This window comes from Alligator mississippiensis, chromosome 13, assembly GCF_030867095.1.
Source record: "Alligator mississippiensis isolate rAllMis1 chromosome 13, rAllMis1, whole genome shotgun sequence".
Taxonomy (NCBI): domain Eukaryota; kingdom Metazoa; phylum Chordata; order Crocodylia; family Alligatoridae; genus Alligator; species Alligator mississippiensis.
In genome coordinates this window covers 58,586,917-58,608,028 of record NC_081836.1, presented here as the reverse complement: position 1 = coordinate 58,608,028, position 21,112 = coordinate 58,586,917, and the positions used below count along the sequence as shown (strand labels likewise).

General features: G+C 47.5%; 1 protein-coding gene across 7 annotated transcripts in view; it reads right to left on the bottom strand.

The window, feature by feature from the left end:
- The window catches only part of TNRC6A (trinucleotide repeat containing adaptor 6A), a 51,604-nt gene extending 39,322 nt beyond the window's left edge, over positions 1 to 12,282 (bottom strand). For 4 of the 7 annotated variants that reach the window (XM_059716622.1, XM_059716623.1, XM_059716627.1 and 1 more), the window contains exons 1-3: positions 12,131 to 12,282; positions 11,962 to 12,009; positions 1,482 to 1,572 (exon numbers count right to left, since the gene is read on the bottom strand). In XM_059716622.1, the coding sequence (XP_059572605.1) occupies positions 1,482 to 1,572; positions 11,962 to 12,009; positions 12,131 to 12,135 (144 nt within the window). In that variant the 5' untranslated portion in view covers positions 12,136 to 12,282. Of the gene's footprint in view, positions 1 to 1,481; positions 1,573 to 3,934; positions 4,122 to 11,961; positions 12,010 to 12,130 lie in introns of those variants that run through there. The other 3 variants (XM_059716626.1, XM_059716624.1, XM_006268414.4) reach the window with 2 other exon arrangements.
- Positions 12,283 to 21,112: the final 8,830 nt, after the last annotated feature.

The window sequence follows — 21,112 nt, the reverse complement described above, 5'->3', positions numbered from 1 at the left end:
CTCTGTGTAGAAATTTTTAAAAAGGGGGCGAGTTTTAAAAAGTCAGCTAAACATTCATGGCGATTAGAGACAGCCAGTGCACACAGGGATCCAACACCTTGAAGAAAATTCATCAAAGAGCCAAAAGCTACTCATGACTTCAAAAAAAGAAGGGAAAAAAAGGTTAAAGATAGCAAAATAGAGAATTGGGGGTGGGGAGGAAGAGGGGGAAGAGCTGAACAGTTTCTTCACCAAAAAGGCCATTTTAGGGGAAGCTGACAACATTATTCAGGGGGCGGATTCATAACATTTCAGTAGTGACCTTCTTTTGCCCAAAAGCCCTGTTATGGTACACCCAAGGCATGCCTAACCACTAGGCTACCACATCAAAGGGGGGAAGCCCAGTTTTGCTGTTTTTGGTGAATGGCGCCCAAGATTAATCTTGTCATTGCTTTGATTTTGTTCACAACACCCCAAATATGAACAAATCTTTCAATTCTTTGTTTCAGGAGAAACAAGCAAGCAACAACCCTCCTACTTTGGAGGGGTTTGTTTTTTTTTAGTTCTAGTGTTAAACCCCACTGCACAGGGTTTCCCAGTGTTTTTTTTAGACGCTGGCAAATTCATGCAAATTCATGTTCGCTAATGCTTTTTAGACTCCTTTTTTCCCCTAGTGAATAGGGTAAACCCCTTTATTCTGACAGGGCACAGCAGATGACAGAACTGACTCTTCTTATTTTTCTAGCTATAAACTAGGCATTTGGCATCATTCAGTAGAATTAATAAAATGCTGAGAACTCAGCCATTCTTGGTGTTTCCAAATAGCATATCTGACGTTAAAGTGAAGATATATGTTCTTAAATAGAGTAATGCTCCTCAGTAAGAAGATTATCTCCATCTGAGTATGAATGACTATGACAGACATTTGGTTTCAACATTATATTAAAAATATGAAGTGATTTTTAAGATATTGTGAACAAAATGGCATTAGGAATAACACTTAACATTCTCACAATTATTAATCTTAAACACAGCTTCCTGCTGCCAAAGTTTTCATTTTATCCACTTCAGACAATGTAGACTATGCAATCGTGAGTTGGAGTCCCCCCAGAAGTGTAATAAAATGTATTAAAATACGACTAACAGCTAAAAGCTACTATCACAAAGAACATTTTGTACTATGCCAGTCTTAACAATGTATATCAACACAATAAGGAATTTCAAAATACACAAAACTGGTTTAATGAACAAGCTGTGAGAAAGTGTCTCTTTAAGCAAGACATCAACCAACTTTTACTTATTTAACTTTAAAGAAAACTATATAGGAAAGGTAAATAAAAGCTAATCAGTGTAACAATTACTTGTGAACAGTCAATAATAGATTCAAAACGAGGGGGTTTTTAACATCTCATGTTTAACAACTGTAAAATATGCAATATTGTAAACAGACATTAAAACTAAATCCTAGATTCATATTTTTACTTATGTAAGGATCAACTTACCTTTTTTTGAGCAGCTTCCTTCTTCTTCTTGTCGTCTTTTCTCTTTTTCCTTTCTTCCATCAACTGTTCTTCCTCTTCTTGCACTAAATCCCTGAACCATATAGTTTGTAATTAACTCTCCCAAGATACATTATATATTCATTTACATTCTTTTTAGAATAATAATAATAATAATAAAATATATTTTTAAGTCAACCTCAAACACCTTTTAACCCATGTGTGGGATTACAATGGGGCCAAACATTTTTGGCAGGCATGCCACAAGTTAGCCCCTTGTCCTCCCCAAGTGCTGCTCCACTCCTTTTCTCCTGCCCTATTCACTGCTCTGCTTTCTGCTCTCTGCCACTTTGCTGCCTGTCCCCTTCCCAATCTGCTACGTGCCACACACAGCAGCTGCCCATGCCACAAGGTGACCACCTCTGTTCTATTAGATTAAATTTCAGATCAGAACAGTAGATATAGTCACTCTCAATCAAAGCTGCTAGAAGGTTTAATGCAACCCACTGTCAGGAGATTGCTCTCAGGCGCAGAACCATACAAAAACAGGTGTGGAAGGGACCTCAGGGGGTCAGCTAGTCCAAGCCTCTGCACAAGGAAGGATCTTCCCTATCTAAACCATGCCACACAAGCGTTTACCTAACCTGCTCTTAAAAACCTGAATAGCTTACCTAGAGTGTTTGAGTAAAATATCTTATCATTGGAAGTTATTAACTGTCATCATACTTGGAAAGTTCTTCCTACTGTCTAGCTTCAACTTTTATTTTTTTTAATTTAAAATCATTACTTATACTGTCCCTGTGGGCACAGGGATTAGACTATCACCATTCTCTTTATAACCATCCTTCAAATCAACCTCCTTCCCCCACCAACAAGTATCCTCTTATCCAGACTAAATAATCCCACTTCCTCCAACCTTTCCTTGTATATCATGTTTGCTAGGGTATGCAGAAGAGATCCTTGCTTCCTCCATGCCCACAGACAAGTTTTTTCTTAAAAAGACACTAACAGTACCAAGCCACATAAACTGAAGAGCACACTTTTTAATTTAGCTTTAGTTCACAAACCAATGTTAGTTTTATAGGCAGGCACAATTTAATCTGTGCCTGTTGCTGTGAACTAGCTCTTAATCTAAACTCTTACATACTGAATTTACCATCTTTCAGCTGTAACCAGCTTCCACTGACAAGTGGCATTAATACTATATTCTTCTGAATGTAAGACACCCTGAAACTCAAGATTCATTCAAATTTTCTGACTTTAAATTTAAAGTCAAAGAAAATAAAGCAATAAATAAAGACAGTTACAAGGATACAACCTTCACAGTACATACAAAACTGCCTTTTCTTTTTAACTCAAATTCAAGAGACATGGCATTTTTGGAAGAAACAGTCTCTTATATTTGAAAGAATATAGTTGTTTAATAGGTTTGGAGCACATGAACTAATATTTTATGTTTTTTGCAAAAGAAAAAGCTCACTACCAATGCAGCTGTGCAGAATTATACTGTATTCTATTTTCCACTTTGTAAGCAAATGTTAAGAGACACTGAATTCTAATGATAAGAATGGAGTTTAGTTCTTTGATCAAAAAGGTAATGTATGAATTGAAGAAAAACAGAAAAGCAGTGAAGGTGGAAACACTTGCAGACTGACTATACATGCATTAAAGATAATATAGTAATAAAAGACAAGTAGCAAGGTTTAAAGTAATTTCTAGGCAACAGGCAAACAAGAAAATTAGAGGTAATGTTTGAAGAGATGAAGCAACTGACTGGGAGATGAAAATGCAGACGGGAGAAAATTTACAGAAGGAAAAGACTGCAGGAGTAAATGGAAAGAAAGTGAATGTGATCTAGAAGTGCAGCAGGCTGTGACAACCTGGGGCATGCTCCTAAAAGGATGAATTAGTTATCCCTAAAACAAACTAGTCAGACCTTGAAGTAGCACCAGACAAGCTAAGCAATGGAAGTGAAACAGCAGCAGGACTTATCTGCAGGTTTCCCCAGCCTGGCCCCAAGACAGACAGAGCGAGCGAGCGAGCGAGCACGAACAGGGACGGTGTTCAAAATCCTACAGCCGAGCAAAAATCCTGTATTTTTATTAGGAGGAAAAAAAAGACCACTCTCAAACCAGTCCTCTCCTCTTGTCCCAGCCAGCAGCCCTTGCTAGACGGCAGAAGGGAGCAAGTTTCAAAAGGAGAATTTGAAAGTCTTCTTTTCTCCCCTTCCAGGAAGCTCTGAATCCTGACCCAGGTTTTGCTGCAGGTTTGATCTGTGGTGTTGATCAGTTTTGTACAGTCACCCAAGCAGTTTCCTTAAATCTATTTCTTGAATCATCTCAAATTTGGCAATTTCTGTACTGATTCTCAATTATTGTACAAACATACAAACCCCAGACTAGAGCAGAGATGTATCCCACAAAATGAAAGAGCCAAAACACTATTTATATACTTACAAACTTAATAAATTTATGTATCTGTTCATCTCCCTTCCTTCTGCCTCCCCTCATTCTCATATTCAGCTTGTCTTCATGGATCAGAAGTTGGTTGGAGGACAGCCTGCATGTACCTCTCTTTGGTACTCTATTACACTCATAATTGTGTGGTTTGAGGTCTGTCCTGCTTAGCAGAGGACCTCTCAGCGACAGAAAGCTGACAAAAAATGCGAGTCACGCTATCCCAGATGTCGGTGCAGCAAGGGTTACAAGTGCAGCTACAGACCATAGGTAAGGCAGGAACGTCACATCGATCATGGGCTGTTTTCTGCTTCCTGCAGCTACTAAAGACTGGCTCCCTTAAAGCAGCTGCTGCTTTAGAAACAGGAGGTAACAACCAGCAGCAGAGCTGCAGTGCAGCTGAAACCACTGCAACAATTTTGTCTACTCTAACCTGCAAAAAGTGGAAGCTAAATCACAAGAACGTATCAGCCATTTCATTCAGGGGTAAACTACTGCCAGTTTAGCTTCACATATTACTGGCTAGGAGTGGACAGATTAAGCAATTACTTTGAACCAGCTGATGCACACATGAGTGTTAATTCCCTTTCCTCCTTAAAGCAGGATAATTCTTTTATTTGTCAAGGACCAAAGATACATTATGTCATATAAAGGATGACATTTTATAATCATTCATGCTCAGAAAATTAAAAGTATACAGAGAATCTTAATTCTGAATTGTGCATCAGTATGCTCCAAGGCTGTAAATATTATTCACAGAAATCCTGCTATTGCAATATTATCTCATAATGAAATAGTGAAAAATGTGCAGCCTGCATACACTCCAGGTCACTAGCAAGTGTAACAGCTTTGTAAGGACCAGGAGTCAACAGTGTAATGGACAACGCATTAATACTTCCTTTGTAGATGAACAGTGTGCAGGGTTGCCAACTGTCTGTAATTTCATGGACTTCTTACTGATTACATTCTCCCCCTTTTATTATGGTGGTTATTAAAGCTCTAAATCTGAATTAGACCAGAGGTAGGCAAAGTTTTTGGACAGAGTACTGAAAAAAAATGCAATGCCTACCTTGTAAGGTGCCATAGTGACAGCATGCCAGAAAAACAAAACCGGGGCAGAGGAGTACATGGCAGGACACACTGCATATTAATGTAGTTAATAACCATAAATGTTGCTTTTTATGGTAAATACCAAGTTTATTAAAAATTCTAAACCTGGTGGCAATAAATAAAACTTCATATACTATCTTTGTTCTTGTGTATTCTTTTTTGTTAAGCATGTTATGATGAGAAAGAAAAAAAGGAGAGAGAGAAAGAAAGAGAAAAAAGGACAGGAGAGAAGAAAGGAAGAGAGACAGAAAGGAGAAAGAAAGAGGAAAAGGAAAAAGAAGAGAAAAACGAAGAGGGGAGAGAAAGAGAGAAGAGAAAAGAAAAGGAAAGGAAAGAGAGAAAAAGAGGAGCAAAAGAAAGAAAAAAGAAGAGAGAAAAAAGGAAAGAGAGAAAGAGGGTGTTTCCCTCACCACCAATGTCTCTCACCGCTACCGGCTGCAGCTCGGGCCGCTAGTCCAGGACAGTGTCCAGTGGAGGGAGGCAGTGACACCCCAGCAGCAGCAGTCAGGGCCAGAGTGCTCAGGCCTCACTGATGGTCCCGGATCAGGTGCAGCCTGGGCCCAGGGCTGGGATGGAGGGCCCAGCTGCGGCTCAGGCAGGTGGATGCCCCATCCCACCTGGGTGGGGGCAGCACCAGGGCACCAGGGCAGAGCTGGGAGGCATGGGTGGGGGGGTAGCACTGTTGGCAGGCCAACCTGGCCAGGCCCTTGGGAAGGAAGAGACTGGGCAGGAAGTGGGGCTGCCCCTGGGTTTTGGAGACTCAGGCTGCAGTGGGTGGGCTGGGGTGCCCAGTGGCACCCGAGGTGGGCCGTGGCCCAGGCTGTGAAGCTCTGTGGGGAAGGGGTGCAGCTGCCCAGCTCGTGAGGGGATGCTGCCTGGCCGGGGTACAGCTGCCCAGCCCATGAGGGGATGCTGCCTGGCCGGGGTGCAGCTGCCCAGCCCGTGAGGGGATGCTGCCTGGCCGGGGTAGGACACAGGGCTCAGGGGGCTCCGGGCTTGGCCTCCCTGCACGCCAGGCACAGCACGAGCAGGGTGGAGCCACTCCTGGTGCACGGGCCAAGCTGTGGGGGCCCCGAGCCCTGGGAACAGTTGCCCTAGGTGGTGCTCAGGGCTAAGCCAGGCAGGAGCCTGCAGCGTAGCAGCTTTGCGCAGCACCTGCCTTGGCCCCAGCCCCTGGACAGTAGCTGCAGTATGGCAAGGCCAGGACCCAGGTAGGCCAGAGCAGCCACGGCGGGTGTTCCTGGGGCCCAGGGGGCTCCCGTGGCCAGACCCTTGCACTGGGAGTGCCTCTGCCCTACTTGCGCTGTGCCTGGAGAGCAGAGAGGCTGAGCCCAGAGCCGGAGGACACTGAGCCCAGCATCCAGCCCTGGCCAGGCAGTGTCCCCTCACGGGCTGGGCAGCTGCGCCCCCACCCCTGCAGAGCCACATGGGCCGAGCCAGGCCCCATCTCAGGTGCTGCTGGGTGCCCCCACCCACCCGCCAGCCATGGCCCAAGCCCACAGAGCCCCGGGCAGCTCCACTTCCCCCACAACTCCTGCCTTGCCAAGGGGCCAGCTAGGCTGGCCTGCCTGCAGCACCTCCCCCTGCGCTGCCTGGACCCTGCCCTGAGCACTCAGCCCTCGTGCTCTGTTGTTGCCCCTGCCCAAGTGCGATGGGATGTTGGTCTGGCCGGGCCCAGGGCTCACCCACCCGTTGGGAGCTTCCAGCACAGCAACCTGCACTGTGTGGGCCTGGGCCCCAGGCCCAGCCTTGCCCACCCGCAGCTCCCCTCCAGGGGCTGGACTTGAATGGAGGGCCCAGCCCACGGACGGGGATGGAGGCAGCACAGCGCAGACTGCATCCCTGCCTGTGTTCTCCTGTCTCCAGCCCCAGTGCCTGCCACAGCCCTGGGACCTGTGGCTGCTCCGGAGAGCCTGGAGGAGCAACTTAAAAAAAGAAAAAGTTAAACAATTTCCTCGCACAACTCCTGGTATGCTGGGGAAAATGTCTCCATGTGCCACTAACTGGTATGTGTGTCAGGGGCTGCTGATCCCTGAACTAGGCCCTTGTTACTACCATCCAGGGCTTGGCAGAAGAGTTACATTTACATGATGTAAAACATCTGTCTGTAAAATGTTTGCATTGTCAGTAAAAAAAACAAAACAAAACACCAAAAAAAAAATACAAATCAAATCTCGGGTTGGCAACCTTGATAGCATGAAAGTCAGCTGGCTCAAAATTGGTGCCATCCCCACCAGTGCCTTTTCAAAAGGAGGTCACCATTTTAGCAGCGGTGTCAGGTATCCACTACTGACCTGACTGCAACAAACTAATTTGCACTGCAACAAGACAAATGGAAGTTCCGTTTCAAGCTGCCAGGTGCTATGCTAGACTGAGGAAGTTATGGCCTTTTAGAACAAAACCCTAACCACAAATGGTATTACCTTGTGGACGCTAACACTGAAAGTCAGCGTTCAAATTATGTTCAAATTAAGAGTCGAAAGTCAAGTAGATGACTGCAGAAAACACATTCCTTAGTCTACATTTGTCACATCAGTCCCACAAGATGGTGCTAGTTCTTTCTCAAACGAGCCCTCCCGATCAGATCACCGACTGATGCTTGTAGACGCCTTCCAGCTACAACGGATTTCTACCCAACATGTTATTAGGTTCACTTTGAAGTGAAGTGCTGCAAAGCTATTTCTTGGATTACATTGTCATTATAACGCCCCTTCACACTCTTGGGACTGAACCACTAGTCTCAATACAGGTGAAATCCGGTGCTCGATTATCTTGTTATTAATTGTCCTCTTTTCCCCTATACACAAGGAACTCTTAGGGCATTTACAATTAACCAAACGTCACCGGGCAAGATGATGCTTATTAGTCCCATCAAGAAATTGGACGTGTACCTGGCTCTATCAACATATCAATAACCAAGACGGGAGGACACTGCTATAAAACAAGCAAGCAAGCCTGCACCTTCTATATTTAAACAAAATAGTCTAAAAGGCAATATGAAATTTCAATTTAAACTGTCCAACTGTTTTACGCTTTCCTAGATTCTTTTAGTTGGAAATAACTGGCTATTTGCTGCAAAGATTCAGGATTAGTCTAGCAGAAAGTTAAATAAAATCACAAGTTTTTGCCTAACTGCATCACTTTAATATTTTGTTGAGTAGTTTAAAAAATGTGCCGATGTAATTGTAAGGGCCTATTCTTAATCCACTACGATTGCAGCTCTACGGAGGGCTTTTGCAATCCTAGGGAAATGAAAAGTCTGATCCATGTTGTTAGATTATTAACATCCCCTGCTTAACTAACAGTTCATTCTAGGCTGCACCCAGGCTCAGGGCACTGCTGTACTCTGGGTTCAAAGCACGACACCCAGGGCTATTAAAACAACCCTATTCATAGATTGCTCACATCTCCATGTGAATAGCCTGGAGACGAATAGTTTACTGTTCCGAGCACTGAGACTACTGTTCCACTCCTACATTGGATGCGGAGAGTTTTGACCTTTGCTAGTAAAGCCACCTTGAAATCTAGTTAAAGTCAAGGAAAAAATGCAAAGAGTCAGAGGTCCAGTATCTGTTACCAAATCCCCCTGCCAACTTGACTGTGCAACCACACGTCTAAAATTGTTGTACTCTCCCTGTTATTACCTGAAAAACCCACTACACAAAAGGGACACAGTGACCACATAAAAGTGCTTTCAAATCAGCTAAAAAGGTTTCTAGTGGCAAGTGTATACGGTAAGCAAACTGAAAAAGAATCCTCTTAATTCTTTTGCAATTATACTGTGTAACACGATAGATGGAACATTTTCAGACAGAAATATGTTTCTAAAGCTACTCATCCTTCTGGGCTCCAAGACCTTTCACATTTAGATATTATCATTACATAAAGACAGATTATCTGTATGCACTAATTCTACACTGAACATATGTTTGGAAATTTAAATGTCAAATCACTCAAATTGTTCTCCTAGATTCAGATAATTTCACAGTTTATGGAGTTTTTCTGCTTAAAACTTCTGAAGCACAGCACAATTTTATCTTCAGTAAGAAGTGCCTTTTCCCACAACTTCTCTTTCAAAACAAATGATTGCTATCTTCCCAAAAGAATATGAAATCCTTATTTTACTTAAAAACAGTTCTCCCTACTCCTTCCCCCCAAAAGTCACTGAAATACCTCACCAGAGGTCATCAGGGAACCAATGCGAGACACAAGTTTGTTTGGAAATTTTAACAAAACACATATGGAGGCCTTAAAGGGAACGCTGCTTTGAAAGACCTGTATATTACCAGGTGCAAAAAGTTCTAGCACTAATAAATAAGGAACCATAAGTATATCTTATTTTAGAAGCTTTGTATACAAGTCTAAAGTACTGATAAGGAAATATTTTAAAGGGCGGTATAGGCAATCCAAAATGTAAGTGCTATTTAAATATACAAATTAACAATTCCTCATTATTTAAAACTGTTGGCTCTTTGTAATACCTCCTTGCAGGCTGTAATTTAATTCAGTTTCTCTATCACTGCTGTTTGGCAAGCACTGATCTTTCACATTTTTCCCCTGTAGAAGGTGCCAGCATGTGCGCCATATCACTAGCATTATCAAAACAAGGTGTCACGCTTCTGAGATATTATTTGTAACGTGGTACCACTTACAGTTTGCAATTAAGATGGGGGCCCATGTTTAACTGAATATTAGCATGTAGTATTTAGCTCCTTAAGATGGAACGTTCTGAAGAGGATGAAGATTGGAAATTAAGATCCTTATCGAGAACTTGAAGTTTCAAATCCCTGGGTTACAGTCATCAGGAATAAACTGCTGATAGTTACAAGTTACTTGGCAACAGGACAAGTGGCCTATTAGTATTAAAAAACTGACAACTATTAACAACAGAATGGCTATTACTGAAATGTTGAGACTTTGAGGGGGGCTGGAGTGGCATCTATGATTTCCTTCCTAATCCGCTCGTTCCGTTGTTCTTCATTCAAAAGCTTCATGCTCCTCTCCCAAGTGCTAGGACCCTGCTCCTCATCCCTCCTGGCTGCTGCCAGCGCCCTCAGAAGAGTGACACGCAGCAGCAGCAGCAGCAGCTTTCCTCCATCGCAGAATCTACTCTTGGCACCAGGACTGCTCCTCCTCCTCCTCTCCGCTCCATGCAGGTATTGTCCCCCCCCACCACCTTCTTGCTTTGTAAGCAGTTCCTGGCACAATCTTACAATTATAAGCTGCATTTTCTTTTCACTTCAAAAGAGATCTTGCTGAAAGTTTTGTGCAATGCCAAGGCAACTGAATTCAAACACTGCAGAGGATGTGGGCAACTACTTGAATTAAAACTTTCCAAAAAGTATTAGGACAATTCTCTTAATGCACTGGTGGACTTTCACATTTTGGTGACTAATTATATTTCAGTGCATCTTCAACCAACACTTTGCTCTTCCAGCCAAACCAGGCGTGTCAGCAAATATTTAACACCATATAGACTGGGTATTCTTTCCATAAAGGGAACGCTTATGTTTTAGTTTATTTACATTCTTTCTAGGCGTACTTTAATTTTGTATACAGACAAATGGTTTTTAAGCTGCGATTAAGAATTGTTCCCTTCAATTTGAAAATGACCCTAAAGTATTTTCTGAAGGATCCTATTACCTTTATTTTCAGGCTTCTATACAAACTGCACCTTAATTCAATTCTATTGTAACCCCACCCCAAATAAAATAGCATTTAACAGTTAAACAAAAGGCCAGCTCTTGAGTATGGTGCTACCAAAAAAAAAAAAGATATACTCAAGGGACAGGAAACTTCAATTTCCAGTGTTGTTATAAAGCTAACTTAAACTTCAAAATAGACTAGACCCCCAAAAAAACAGGACCTGAAAAATACGGTCCTAGCAGCTGCCCTTGAGTTTTTGCCAAGTTTTGAACCAGGCAGTCCTCCCCAACGCAACTCCCTTCATCGTAACTAGCCCTACAGAGGGCATGGAGGAAAACCAAAAGAAGGAAAAACTGAATATAGTGAAAGACAGTGCCAACGTGATAGCAGAGTTGCAGGTATCTGCAAAAACATCGTCCTACTAGGACACCTGGCACGTGCCTTTTCACAAGAGCAATATACACAACCCTGGTGTCGGCGTCTTAGCGTCACATGCTAAGTCATCAATATTGAAACTCCCGTGCCCTCGGCCTCCCAGCACATCTCCAGCACTGGTCACGGGCAGAATCGTGGCCTCGATGCCTGGATACAGAGGATGACGGGTTGCTTCACAGCAGAGAGCTCGTACGAAGCTCGTGGGAAAGGCTGGTTCATCGACGTTAAGGCGGGGTCGACTGGACAAGTTTGGGGGGAGCCGACCTGCAGCGCTGCGTCTTCCCAGGGGCTCCTCCTCGGAGCAGGAACCCCATGCCCCCCCCCCCTTCCCACCAATGATTTGCACACGCGCGTGTGCAGAGCGACTACACAGCCGACCGAGCCCGATCCGTCTAAACCCGGGATTTCTGCCTTCCCTTCTTTTAAACCTTTTTGCAACCGGTGACCTTGCGATTCCAGGCAGACATCGCAGCCGGTCTCCAGGAAAAAAAACCCCCAAAAAGAAACGGGCGACGGACTCGCGCGCGTGTGAATCCGTCTCCACCGACCGCGCGGTCGCTCGTTGCTCCGGCGCGGCGCGACATGACACCACCGCGCGGGAGCGACACACGGCCGCGGGGTCGGCGCCGCCGCACAGCTGCTCGACGACGCCGTCCCTTCGCACTCGGGTGCACGCGTGTCTGTTGCTTTGCACACACACACACGAATACTCCGTGACGGCGCGGTCGGCATCTTGTGTGGACACGCACGCACGCACACACAAATACACACGCACGCACACGCACTCACGCACACGCTCGCCCCCGGGCCCGGGAGCAGGGCGGTTTGTTTCTTACCTGCGTAGTTTTCTCCCCACGTCTTTGGTAGCTTTGGCTTCCAACTCTCTGCAACAGAAAGGCCGGGCGGTTGGTCGGTCGTTACGGCGGGCGGTCGTTACGGCGGTCGGTGTCGGGCCCCCGCCCGCCTGCCTGCCCGCCCCCCTCACCCCGCCGCGCCGCACCTCACCTCATGTAGGTAAAGTGCTCGGAGTCCGGCCCGGGCCCGGCGCTGGCCGCGGCTCCTAGGCGGCCTGGGCCCGGCACGGCGGAGCGGGAGGCCCCGGCAGCTGCTGCTGCAGCGACGCCGCCATTTCCTGCCTCCTCCTAACCTGGCCGGGTCCGGCCCGGCCGCCCCGGAAGAGAAACCCCCGCCCGGGCAGCACTTCCGGGGCGCCTCCCCCTCCCGCCAACATGGCGCCCTGACAACCGCCCTAGCAACCGCCACAGGCCCGCGGGGCAGCGGGACCCCCACAGCCAACATGGCGCCCTGGCAACCGCCCTAGCAACCGCCACAGAGCATGGTGGTCGGGGGCGCCTGGGCCCGAGGTTCACCATTGCACCCCAAAATAGGCGCACGATGCGTGGAGAATGAAAAGCGGCCTTCCCCCGTCATTCATCTGAGCACAGCGCGCCATGAAGCCCCGGGGGTGAAGGCTGCCGGGCACGGTGTCAGCGCTCTCATCCGGCAGCAACTGTTGTACGGGACCGGCCGCTGTTCTGCGGCTCCGTCGATACGAAACCCCACGCCTCGCTGTCCTCTGTTTGTGTCTGGGGCAGAAAAGTTGAGGATGTAAAGCTGCCGGGTTTCGTATCGGACAACGGGCCTGTCCTCGATGACGGCCGCCCAACGTTAGGCAACCATCATGGAGGACAGGCCGGTTTCCTGCTCCTCTCGTGATACGAAACCTGATGCCTTTACATCCCCTGTTTTTCCCTTGAAGACAAAAACAGAAGACATAACGGCGTCGGGTTTCATATCAACAGAGGACCGAGGACAACTGGGCTGTCCTCTGTGGTGGCCGCCCGACGGTAGGGTGGCCATCGTAGACGACAGTCCGGTTTTCTGCTCCTCTGTCCTCTCTTGCTACGAAACCCAATGTGTTTACGTCCTCTCTTCTTTTCAAGAGAGGAAGTAAAGGTGTCCGGTTTCGTATCAAGAGAGGACAACCAGACTCTCCTCCACGACGGCCAACCTAGCTGGCGTGGGCCCGCTGCCTTAGACCGACATGGCGGTAGGGCGGCCGTCAAAGACGACAGGCTGGTTTTCTGCTCCTCTGTCCTCTCTTGAGACAAAACCCGGCGCCATTTTGTCTTGAAGAGAAAAACAGAGGACCTAAAGGCATCGGGTTTCGTCTCAAGAGAGGACAAAGGACAACCGCGCTGTCCTCTACGATGGCCAACCTGGCTTGGGCACGTGCTGGGAGGAAAGGGGCATCGGTCGCTGCCGAGCGGGGAGCGAGGGGCAGGGGCTCCGCGTCAGAGGTTGCAAGGGGGAGAGGAGCAGGGGAAACCATGCTCAGACCGGGTCACTCTCCCCCCAGCCTTCGGTGCAACACGGGCTTCTTGGCATGCTCAGCGAACGCGGGCCTCGGCCCACCGTGAACGTCTAGAAGCCCCCTTAAAGAGGGAGGCCGCTGAGAACGCAACGACGGGTTGCTTAGGACGAATGAAAAAGAAACCAAGAACGGGAACGAGGGTTACGGGTTCAAAACCAGGGATGCGGAGGGGGACACAGAGCAGAGCGCGCCAGCCAGCGCCCACTCGGGGCGCCAACTCCCTTTGAATCTGTTCCAGGAGGTTTCCGTAACGCCGACGGACGTGCCCACGTGTTGGCATCTATCGGCCGTGGGCTACGGCGCGTAGACTTTGCGTCGGGAAGGCAAATGCACATTTCTACGACATTTTCAAAACCCACTGGACTATTGTATACGTCGGATGCAACATTTCATTTTTACTAATGAATTTAACATTTCATGTTTATTAATGAATGCCCTATTATTTATCTCCTGGGTGCCTCTCAGCCGTCTCCTGGGGATTTAGAGACTTCTTGGCAATCCTAGCACCTGCTGCCCCGCTGAACGAGTCGAGGGAGCCGGCGGTGACGTGGGCAGAGGACGGAGAGGACAACAGCACCATCCTCGCCCGGGCACTTCCCGGCCAGCCTCCTTCCTCATCTTGCAGATGACCAGCGTGGCCAGAGCCAGGAGGAGGTTGACCGAGAGATCCCGCGGCTTGGTGGGACCATGCATGGGGAGTACATAAAAGGAAAGGTGTGGGGGGAAACGCAGCCAGACTCTCAGCCGGAGCTGCGTGACACAGGTCTATCTGTTGCTTTACCACGGGACACTGCCCATTAAGAAACGCTATGAGCCTCCCTTGAAAAGGAAGGCCGCTATGAATTGCTTGGGACGATGAAAAACACACCAGGGACGGGAGCGGAGGTCAAAGGTGCACCAGGAGGGGACACCGACTGGGCACGATGCACCTCTGGTCTGACCCAGTAAATGGCCGTTCTTATGATCTTAATGACTTGACATAAAGGAAGCTAGGCCTGGGTTTTAAGGGGTATAATGGGATGAAGAGACCTTGCAAACAGTAGCGTCGAGACAGAGCTCGTCTGACAGCAAACCGGCCGTCCGGGGGGGTGCAGCCACAAAGCAGACTTGCAGTTCTCAAGGCAGCAGCCCACGAACTTGGTGAATCTTCTTGACAAGGTTCAGAAAGAAACCAAACCTCTACTATTGGTTTCAGTTCTGACAACACTTTACTAGAAAGGAAGCGCACAAAAACAGCTGGTGGTCTAAAGGCGCTAACTTTTGAGAGAAAAAAAAATATGAATAATGAAACGAATCAGTGTCCGCATGGGGGCACCTACCTCTAACCAAAGCATTCATTCAACACAAAAAAAGAGGATTTATTTAGTCTAAAGCAAGAAGCGTAACTAGGCTTCACAAGAGTAAACAAACAAATGAATAATTAAAGCCTTGGAAAGACCAGGGGATTTGTGTCTGTTTGGAACAACCTCTCTAGGATAAGACGCAGAAGTCCAAAACCGTAGGACTCTTAAATGTAGATCGTGCAAGCAGTAGAAAACATTACGCTGTAGGAAGCAAAAGGGCTTTAGCCGGGGATGGACCAGACATCCAAACGGACCGTTTCTGCCTCCAGTGGATATGGCTTTATTTTGAGGCATCAGATTAGCATCCAAGCCAGGTGTTGCACGCTACGGACTATACAAGAACTGTCTCCTAGAAACTTCCCCTCGTATTCATGATTTCTCTCTCACACCCCCCCCCCCACACCACCCCATTCCTCCCCACCCACTCACAGCTAGATACTACCCCTGCAGCAACTTCAGCAATTGCTTACATGGTCCGTTAGGATGAGGAGAGCAGTTAGTATAGTTTTAACTGTTGTGGAAGTGCAATTTATGAAGTTTTAAACGTGGAGGAATGTTAATACGGTGCCAGAGGCAGCACCAATCAGCTTATTACAGATCACACGTTTCAAACCACCAATCTAGGATATGCAAAGCAATGAGTGAAAAAGCAAGCGAATCAGGTCCAAAGTGAAGAATTTTCTTATTGGCATATGGGTATTCACATCAATTTTTCATTGGCCAAGTAAGGTATTCAGAGACTCTGATGATGGGGACCATATGTCTTACTAGGCAGGTAGGAATTACCCGTGACATATCCTGCAATGAACATGCTTCTCCATTTAAATTGGGTCCTACAATTCCTTGTTTTGGAAAAGCATCATTTGCTAAACACCGGGCCAAAAGAACCTTAAATAATCCACTGGAAAATATTATCCTAGGCAAACAATGACATCTTGCTGTGTTTGCAGCCCAAAATATTGGCACAGTGAGAATCTGAAAGTGGAAGTAAAGAACAAAACAAAGAAATAATGGCAAGAATTTGACATTATGATTTAACACGTATATTTTACTACTGTGGTGCCCAGAGGCCCCATGTGCAAACACCCCCAAGCAAACCCTCCCTTCCCCTACCAGATTATACTTGTGGGCTCAGAGCTACACGTTCGTTTGCACGAGAAGACTCCGCATGGATGGGCCTGTGCGGAGGAGCTCATACGCTGGATGCCCAAGGAAACAGGTGATACATGACTGCTGAGAGAAAGGGATGCAATCCAAGTATATACAGCTCAATTAAAATATCATTATAAATAGAAACCATTTCTGCCACCTAGCCTTCCTTGTCAGCAGTCATTGAATGATTTTTCTACAGACATCGGAGCAGAGGTGGATCCCGAGGAGAAATACTTCTCGCTGTTGAAAATTCAGCAATCTAAATGGTTAGTACTGACATATGTAAGGAACTGCTTGCTGACAACATTATTTTTAAGCTCACGGCATTTTTTTTTACCAGCGCTGGGACACATGAATGTGACTCACTTCTAGCTTCATTTTTTCAAACTCGCACAGACATTTTTTTAAACATTTACATGCTCATGTTTAGTATAAAAATAAGTAAGGTTTCAGTGTCTGATGAATAACACCCACAGAAGGATGTAGATGCAACACTGCCAGTGGAATATATAATAAAGTGTGAATACAGATAATTGGTTTCTACGCAGAACAGCTACGATGAAAAGGACTTGGCACTGTACTAGACAGACTGATAGTGAGGATGCAACACGCAGTTGCAACTACACCTCTACAAACCAATCTATTTTTTTTTTTCATATGTTCAGATACATTAGCTTACTATATACGCTCCCTGGTCCCACTGCTGGGGTATTTTGGTGGATAATAAATCTGTCACAGAGATGGTTGCTTATCAGCAATTCCTGCATTTAGCCCTGAAGGACTGTTTTGAAATATCCTAGGAACTTAAACAGTTACTGTTCAAGGAAACAATTGTTATTGTATATGCCTTCAGTACTATTCAGGAATTTAATTTTGTACCAGACTCTTCTACTGTTAATAAGGAAATAAGCATCATTCTGTCCGCGCTAAGAGAAGAGGCTGCGGGGAAAGAGAAGGGCAGAAAGCAGGCAGCGGTGCTGGGGAGAGGAAGAGCTTTCCCCCCTCTCTCTGCATCCATCTTCAGATGTTGTCATGAGCATTTAGCAGCCTGGCCGCAAAACTGTCTCAACTGGCCCGTGCTACCATTACTGATGCTGATGAAACCCCTTCCACTCACCTGTCACAAAGCTGACTCGCCTGACACCGCCGAGCAAGACAACTCCTCTCTATATTTGGACCCTTAACGGTCCTCAAAAACCTGCTGCAGGACTGCCTCTCCAGCCCACAGCGTGAACGGGGTACAGGTTATTTCTGCATTATGAAAGCTGAGCATTTACGATAGTGCCGCACAGATAGTAGAAGATCCCTGCTCGGAGATACTTAACAATACGGCTCGCACTATTCTGCAGCTGGGAGGTGCGCAGAAGTCACGTCATGCTGCTTGTGCGTCGAGGGGCACTAACAAACTTAAAATCAATCCCTCTGCTGCTAATAATAGCATGGAAGCGTCTCCCTGTAAGGCGCCGTGTGAGTTTTTCCCTCTCAGACACTGACACTGGTGGGTTTTTGCGTGTGAAGCTGTGTAACGCTTGACCGTTCTTCCTTGACATCCTGGCTCCACTGCCTATCAGGATGCTTCCTGCACCCACCCACGCTCGCCTGCTGTGCAAGGTGCAGTGTTGGCTGCGGCAGAGCTGCTGCTGCGCCTGTCCTCACTTACGAAGGTTAACAAGTGTACGATGCACTCTAGTTATGTCACGCTGTTAACTGTATCCTGTCACTGCCAATAAGAGTCACACTCAAGGTCTGCAGGGTTCCTGGTTATTTTCGACTGTGCTTTAATGTTACCTAGGCCCGTGCTTTTAGGAGCAGGCCTGCTATTTGACCACGGCATCCACTCCCTCCTTTCAGTACCAGGCTCAGTGAGACAGTCACTGTGGGCATTTTTACACGTGCTCGGGGGCGCTTTAATTAGCGAGCCGTGCTAATTAAAAGTGCCTGATCTTCATGTGTATCAGCACCCCCAATGCTGACAATAGTGGTGGGATGCTGGGAACTAAAGCTCATTGAACAAGTTTTAGTTCAAAGTGTCCCGCTGCCATTTTTCAGCACGGGGATGCTAATACATGCGACGCCGAGTCTGCTGGAGCACGGTCACGTTTGCGCTCGGGCGCGCTGGATTTCTGCCGGGTCCCCGCATGGCTGTAGGAGCCCAGGGCCACTAACTGACTCCCTACCGTTCCCCTCACCTCAAGCTATTTCTCTGCATTTCCACGGCCAATTCTGCAGTTGTGAAACCCCTGCTCTTGTGAAATCCCGAGCTGGTGACCGCGCTCAGCTGGGAGGAGTGTCTTCAGTGAGAAGAGCAGCGCTAAGAATTCGTCTGCCAAAAATAATGTCAGCCAACGTGATGCTATTCACGGGGAGGTGTAGGGCAACAGGGTGCAAGCAGCACCAAGGAGTCCATGGGCCAAACCTCCCATTTCCTTGCAGAAGCAGAGGTGATGGGGACGAAGAAGCCCTGGAGGGATAGCCTCCCGCGGCCCCATTCCTCAGCCCAAGTGCTGGTGCGGGCCGAGCAAGACGCAGACCGGGTGTGCTGGGATCCTGCAGGGCACTCGCTTGTTCGGGGTTTCAGGATGCTTGTAAAAGAGCAAGGCTGTTCTACCAGATGCTATCCAGCCAGTTACTCCTTCTTGCCACCCCCATGGTCTCAAGACGCCACCCAGCCTTCGGCTTTAGCTTCTCTCTACAGTACATGGATAATTATTAAATCTGCTCAGTGCATGCTCTCTCACTCCTGCGCTAACTGGTGCTTGGGTCCATGTGATTTCTTCCCAAAGACCCCGATCTCTGATTACCGCTGGCATGGAGACAGCGAGGTAACACTTGTAGACTTGCTCAGATCTAGCAGCCAGGTTTGGAGAAGCTTTCTTCTGAAAGGCAGATGCATCCTTAAAAGCACTTTTGAATCTGTGAAATGTCTGCTCTCTTCCTCCTCGTGGGCAGAGTACTGTGTCCCTCGCAGGCCCACTGCCCTCCTGGTCGGGGGGGACTAGGTTTGTCTGAGGCTGACTTGGAGAGGAGGATCTGGGGAGCGTTTCCCCGTAAAGCTGATCCTTCTCCCCCGACCATGGGGCTCCGGTCCAAGACGAAGCCTCCTCGGTGCTGTGGTAAAGCAAACAGCTCATCATCATGAGCCAGGATCCAAGGACAGAGAACCTGCCTGGGGAGTCCAGATGCCAGGTATGGATCTTTCCACGTTATACTTTTACCATTCACTAAACATAGCCCTCCGGTCACTGATCCCGACCCCTGCACGTATCCTGTGCCACCTCCAGACTAACACAGCCGCTCATTTGCCACTCACTCCCGCCAGCCAGACCTGCCACGCCGCTGGACACACACGGCGCCTTCCTTCTCAAACCAACTCTATAACGAATGTTTTAATTGTGAATTTCACGTAATGCAAAGAGAGAGGGGAAAAGAAGGACAGGAAAGAAACATGCAGAAGATAAAGAAACAGGCTGGCTAAAAACAGAAAAATAGTTCAAAATAAGCGGGCACCATTTCAATAGGTTTCCCTACTCCTCCATCTTCCCTTTTATCTGCAATTTGCTGTCAAGGCTTCTTGCAAAATGAGGGCTTCGGAGTGAAATTGTAAAGCCGACACGTTAGAAAATACTTTCTGCTTAATGTCTGGGAAAAGCAAAGCGAGGAGCGCAGGCTGGGAACATGGAGGATTTGCACTGACGAACCCCGTGCCGCTTGTTACATTCAGCATCATTACACAGAATGAAGAAGCTGTCATGAGCAAAACAGATTGTTTTCCAAATTGCACTTGACTTAAATAATCTAAACGAGCAGATCTGACAGACAAGGGAAAATAGTCTTCTTAACACACGGATCTGGCACGTTACTTCCCAAGAAGCCTTCTTGCCGCGCTCATCGTGGAGCGTTTATGTGCCGCACGCCTAGCTAGAGTCATCTTCGCCCCGTGCTCAGAGGCGTACTGTACAGACACCCGTTATTCCTGAGCCTCGTCCCTACTTGCCAGGGTGGTCCCACTGAACTCACCTGGACTTCTCACTTGAGCAACAATTACTTAGGTCCTTGTTGGTTCCTTACCCAGGAGGAAGGCAAGAAAATGACAGATTTTGACACGGCTAACAAAAAGCAACGGCTTCTCTTCCGACCGGAGCTGGAACCCAGCCAGCAGAGAGCAAAATCTCATGCTAGGGCTCATGATTAAACAGCCAGTGCCTATTTCACGGGCCGCAATAACAAACAGCCATTAGATCCGTGCTCAGGAAAAGAAAATTCACTGCCTTGCCTCCAGGCGCCGAGTGCCTTTCCAGAATTATCACTGTTACGCAGGGTGATCAGAGCCAGGAGAGCAGGCACCAGGGGTTATTAAATGAGGATTTAATCCTACCCTTTAAAATCAGCACACACAAAAAATACGGAAGATAAAGAATTTCCCTGTGTTTTAAAGCTGGGCGAACTTGCTTCCCCTGACCCGTGTTTGGGAAAGCTGCCAACTGTAAGATGGAATTGCTGAGCCTGAATTTCGCTGCATCCAGCCAATTATTCTTTCCTTCCACCCCCTGGTTTCTTAAGTGGTGCAGTGCAACACACATCTCTAACCTTTATTTATTTGCCAGAGCAGCATCCCGCTGCCAAGGAAATATCACACACAGGCCCCTTCTTGCTTTCCTTTTTGCAGCTTCCTCTGTGCTCTGAGGCTCAGCCTTTAGTGATGGAGGTCATCCTGGAACGGCTTGCAAGGCCTGCAAAGAGATTGCCCGTTGCTTCCAAAATGCTGTGGCTCCGGCTGTCCCGGTTTTGTGCAGCTCCGCACACACCGAGCCCACTTGTGAGACCTCCTGGGTGGGAGCGAATGCCCCTCCACTGCTGCTTGAGGGTGGCATGAGCAGAGCGGCACAGGCACAGGGCAGGGTGCTCGCACCGTGCTGGTCTGCCGACAGACAGCCCCAGGTGTATGCTCACCTTCCCGCTGCCAAGGGCCACTGGCAGCTTGCTGGGGCGGCTGCTCTGCAGAGGTGCACGACTTTGCAATGCACCTCGAGCCCCTGGTCCTCCTCAGCCAGCAGCAGGGGACAGCGGGGCTAGCACCATCCCACTCCCTTAATTCCAGCCACTCTTCGGACACCCCTT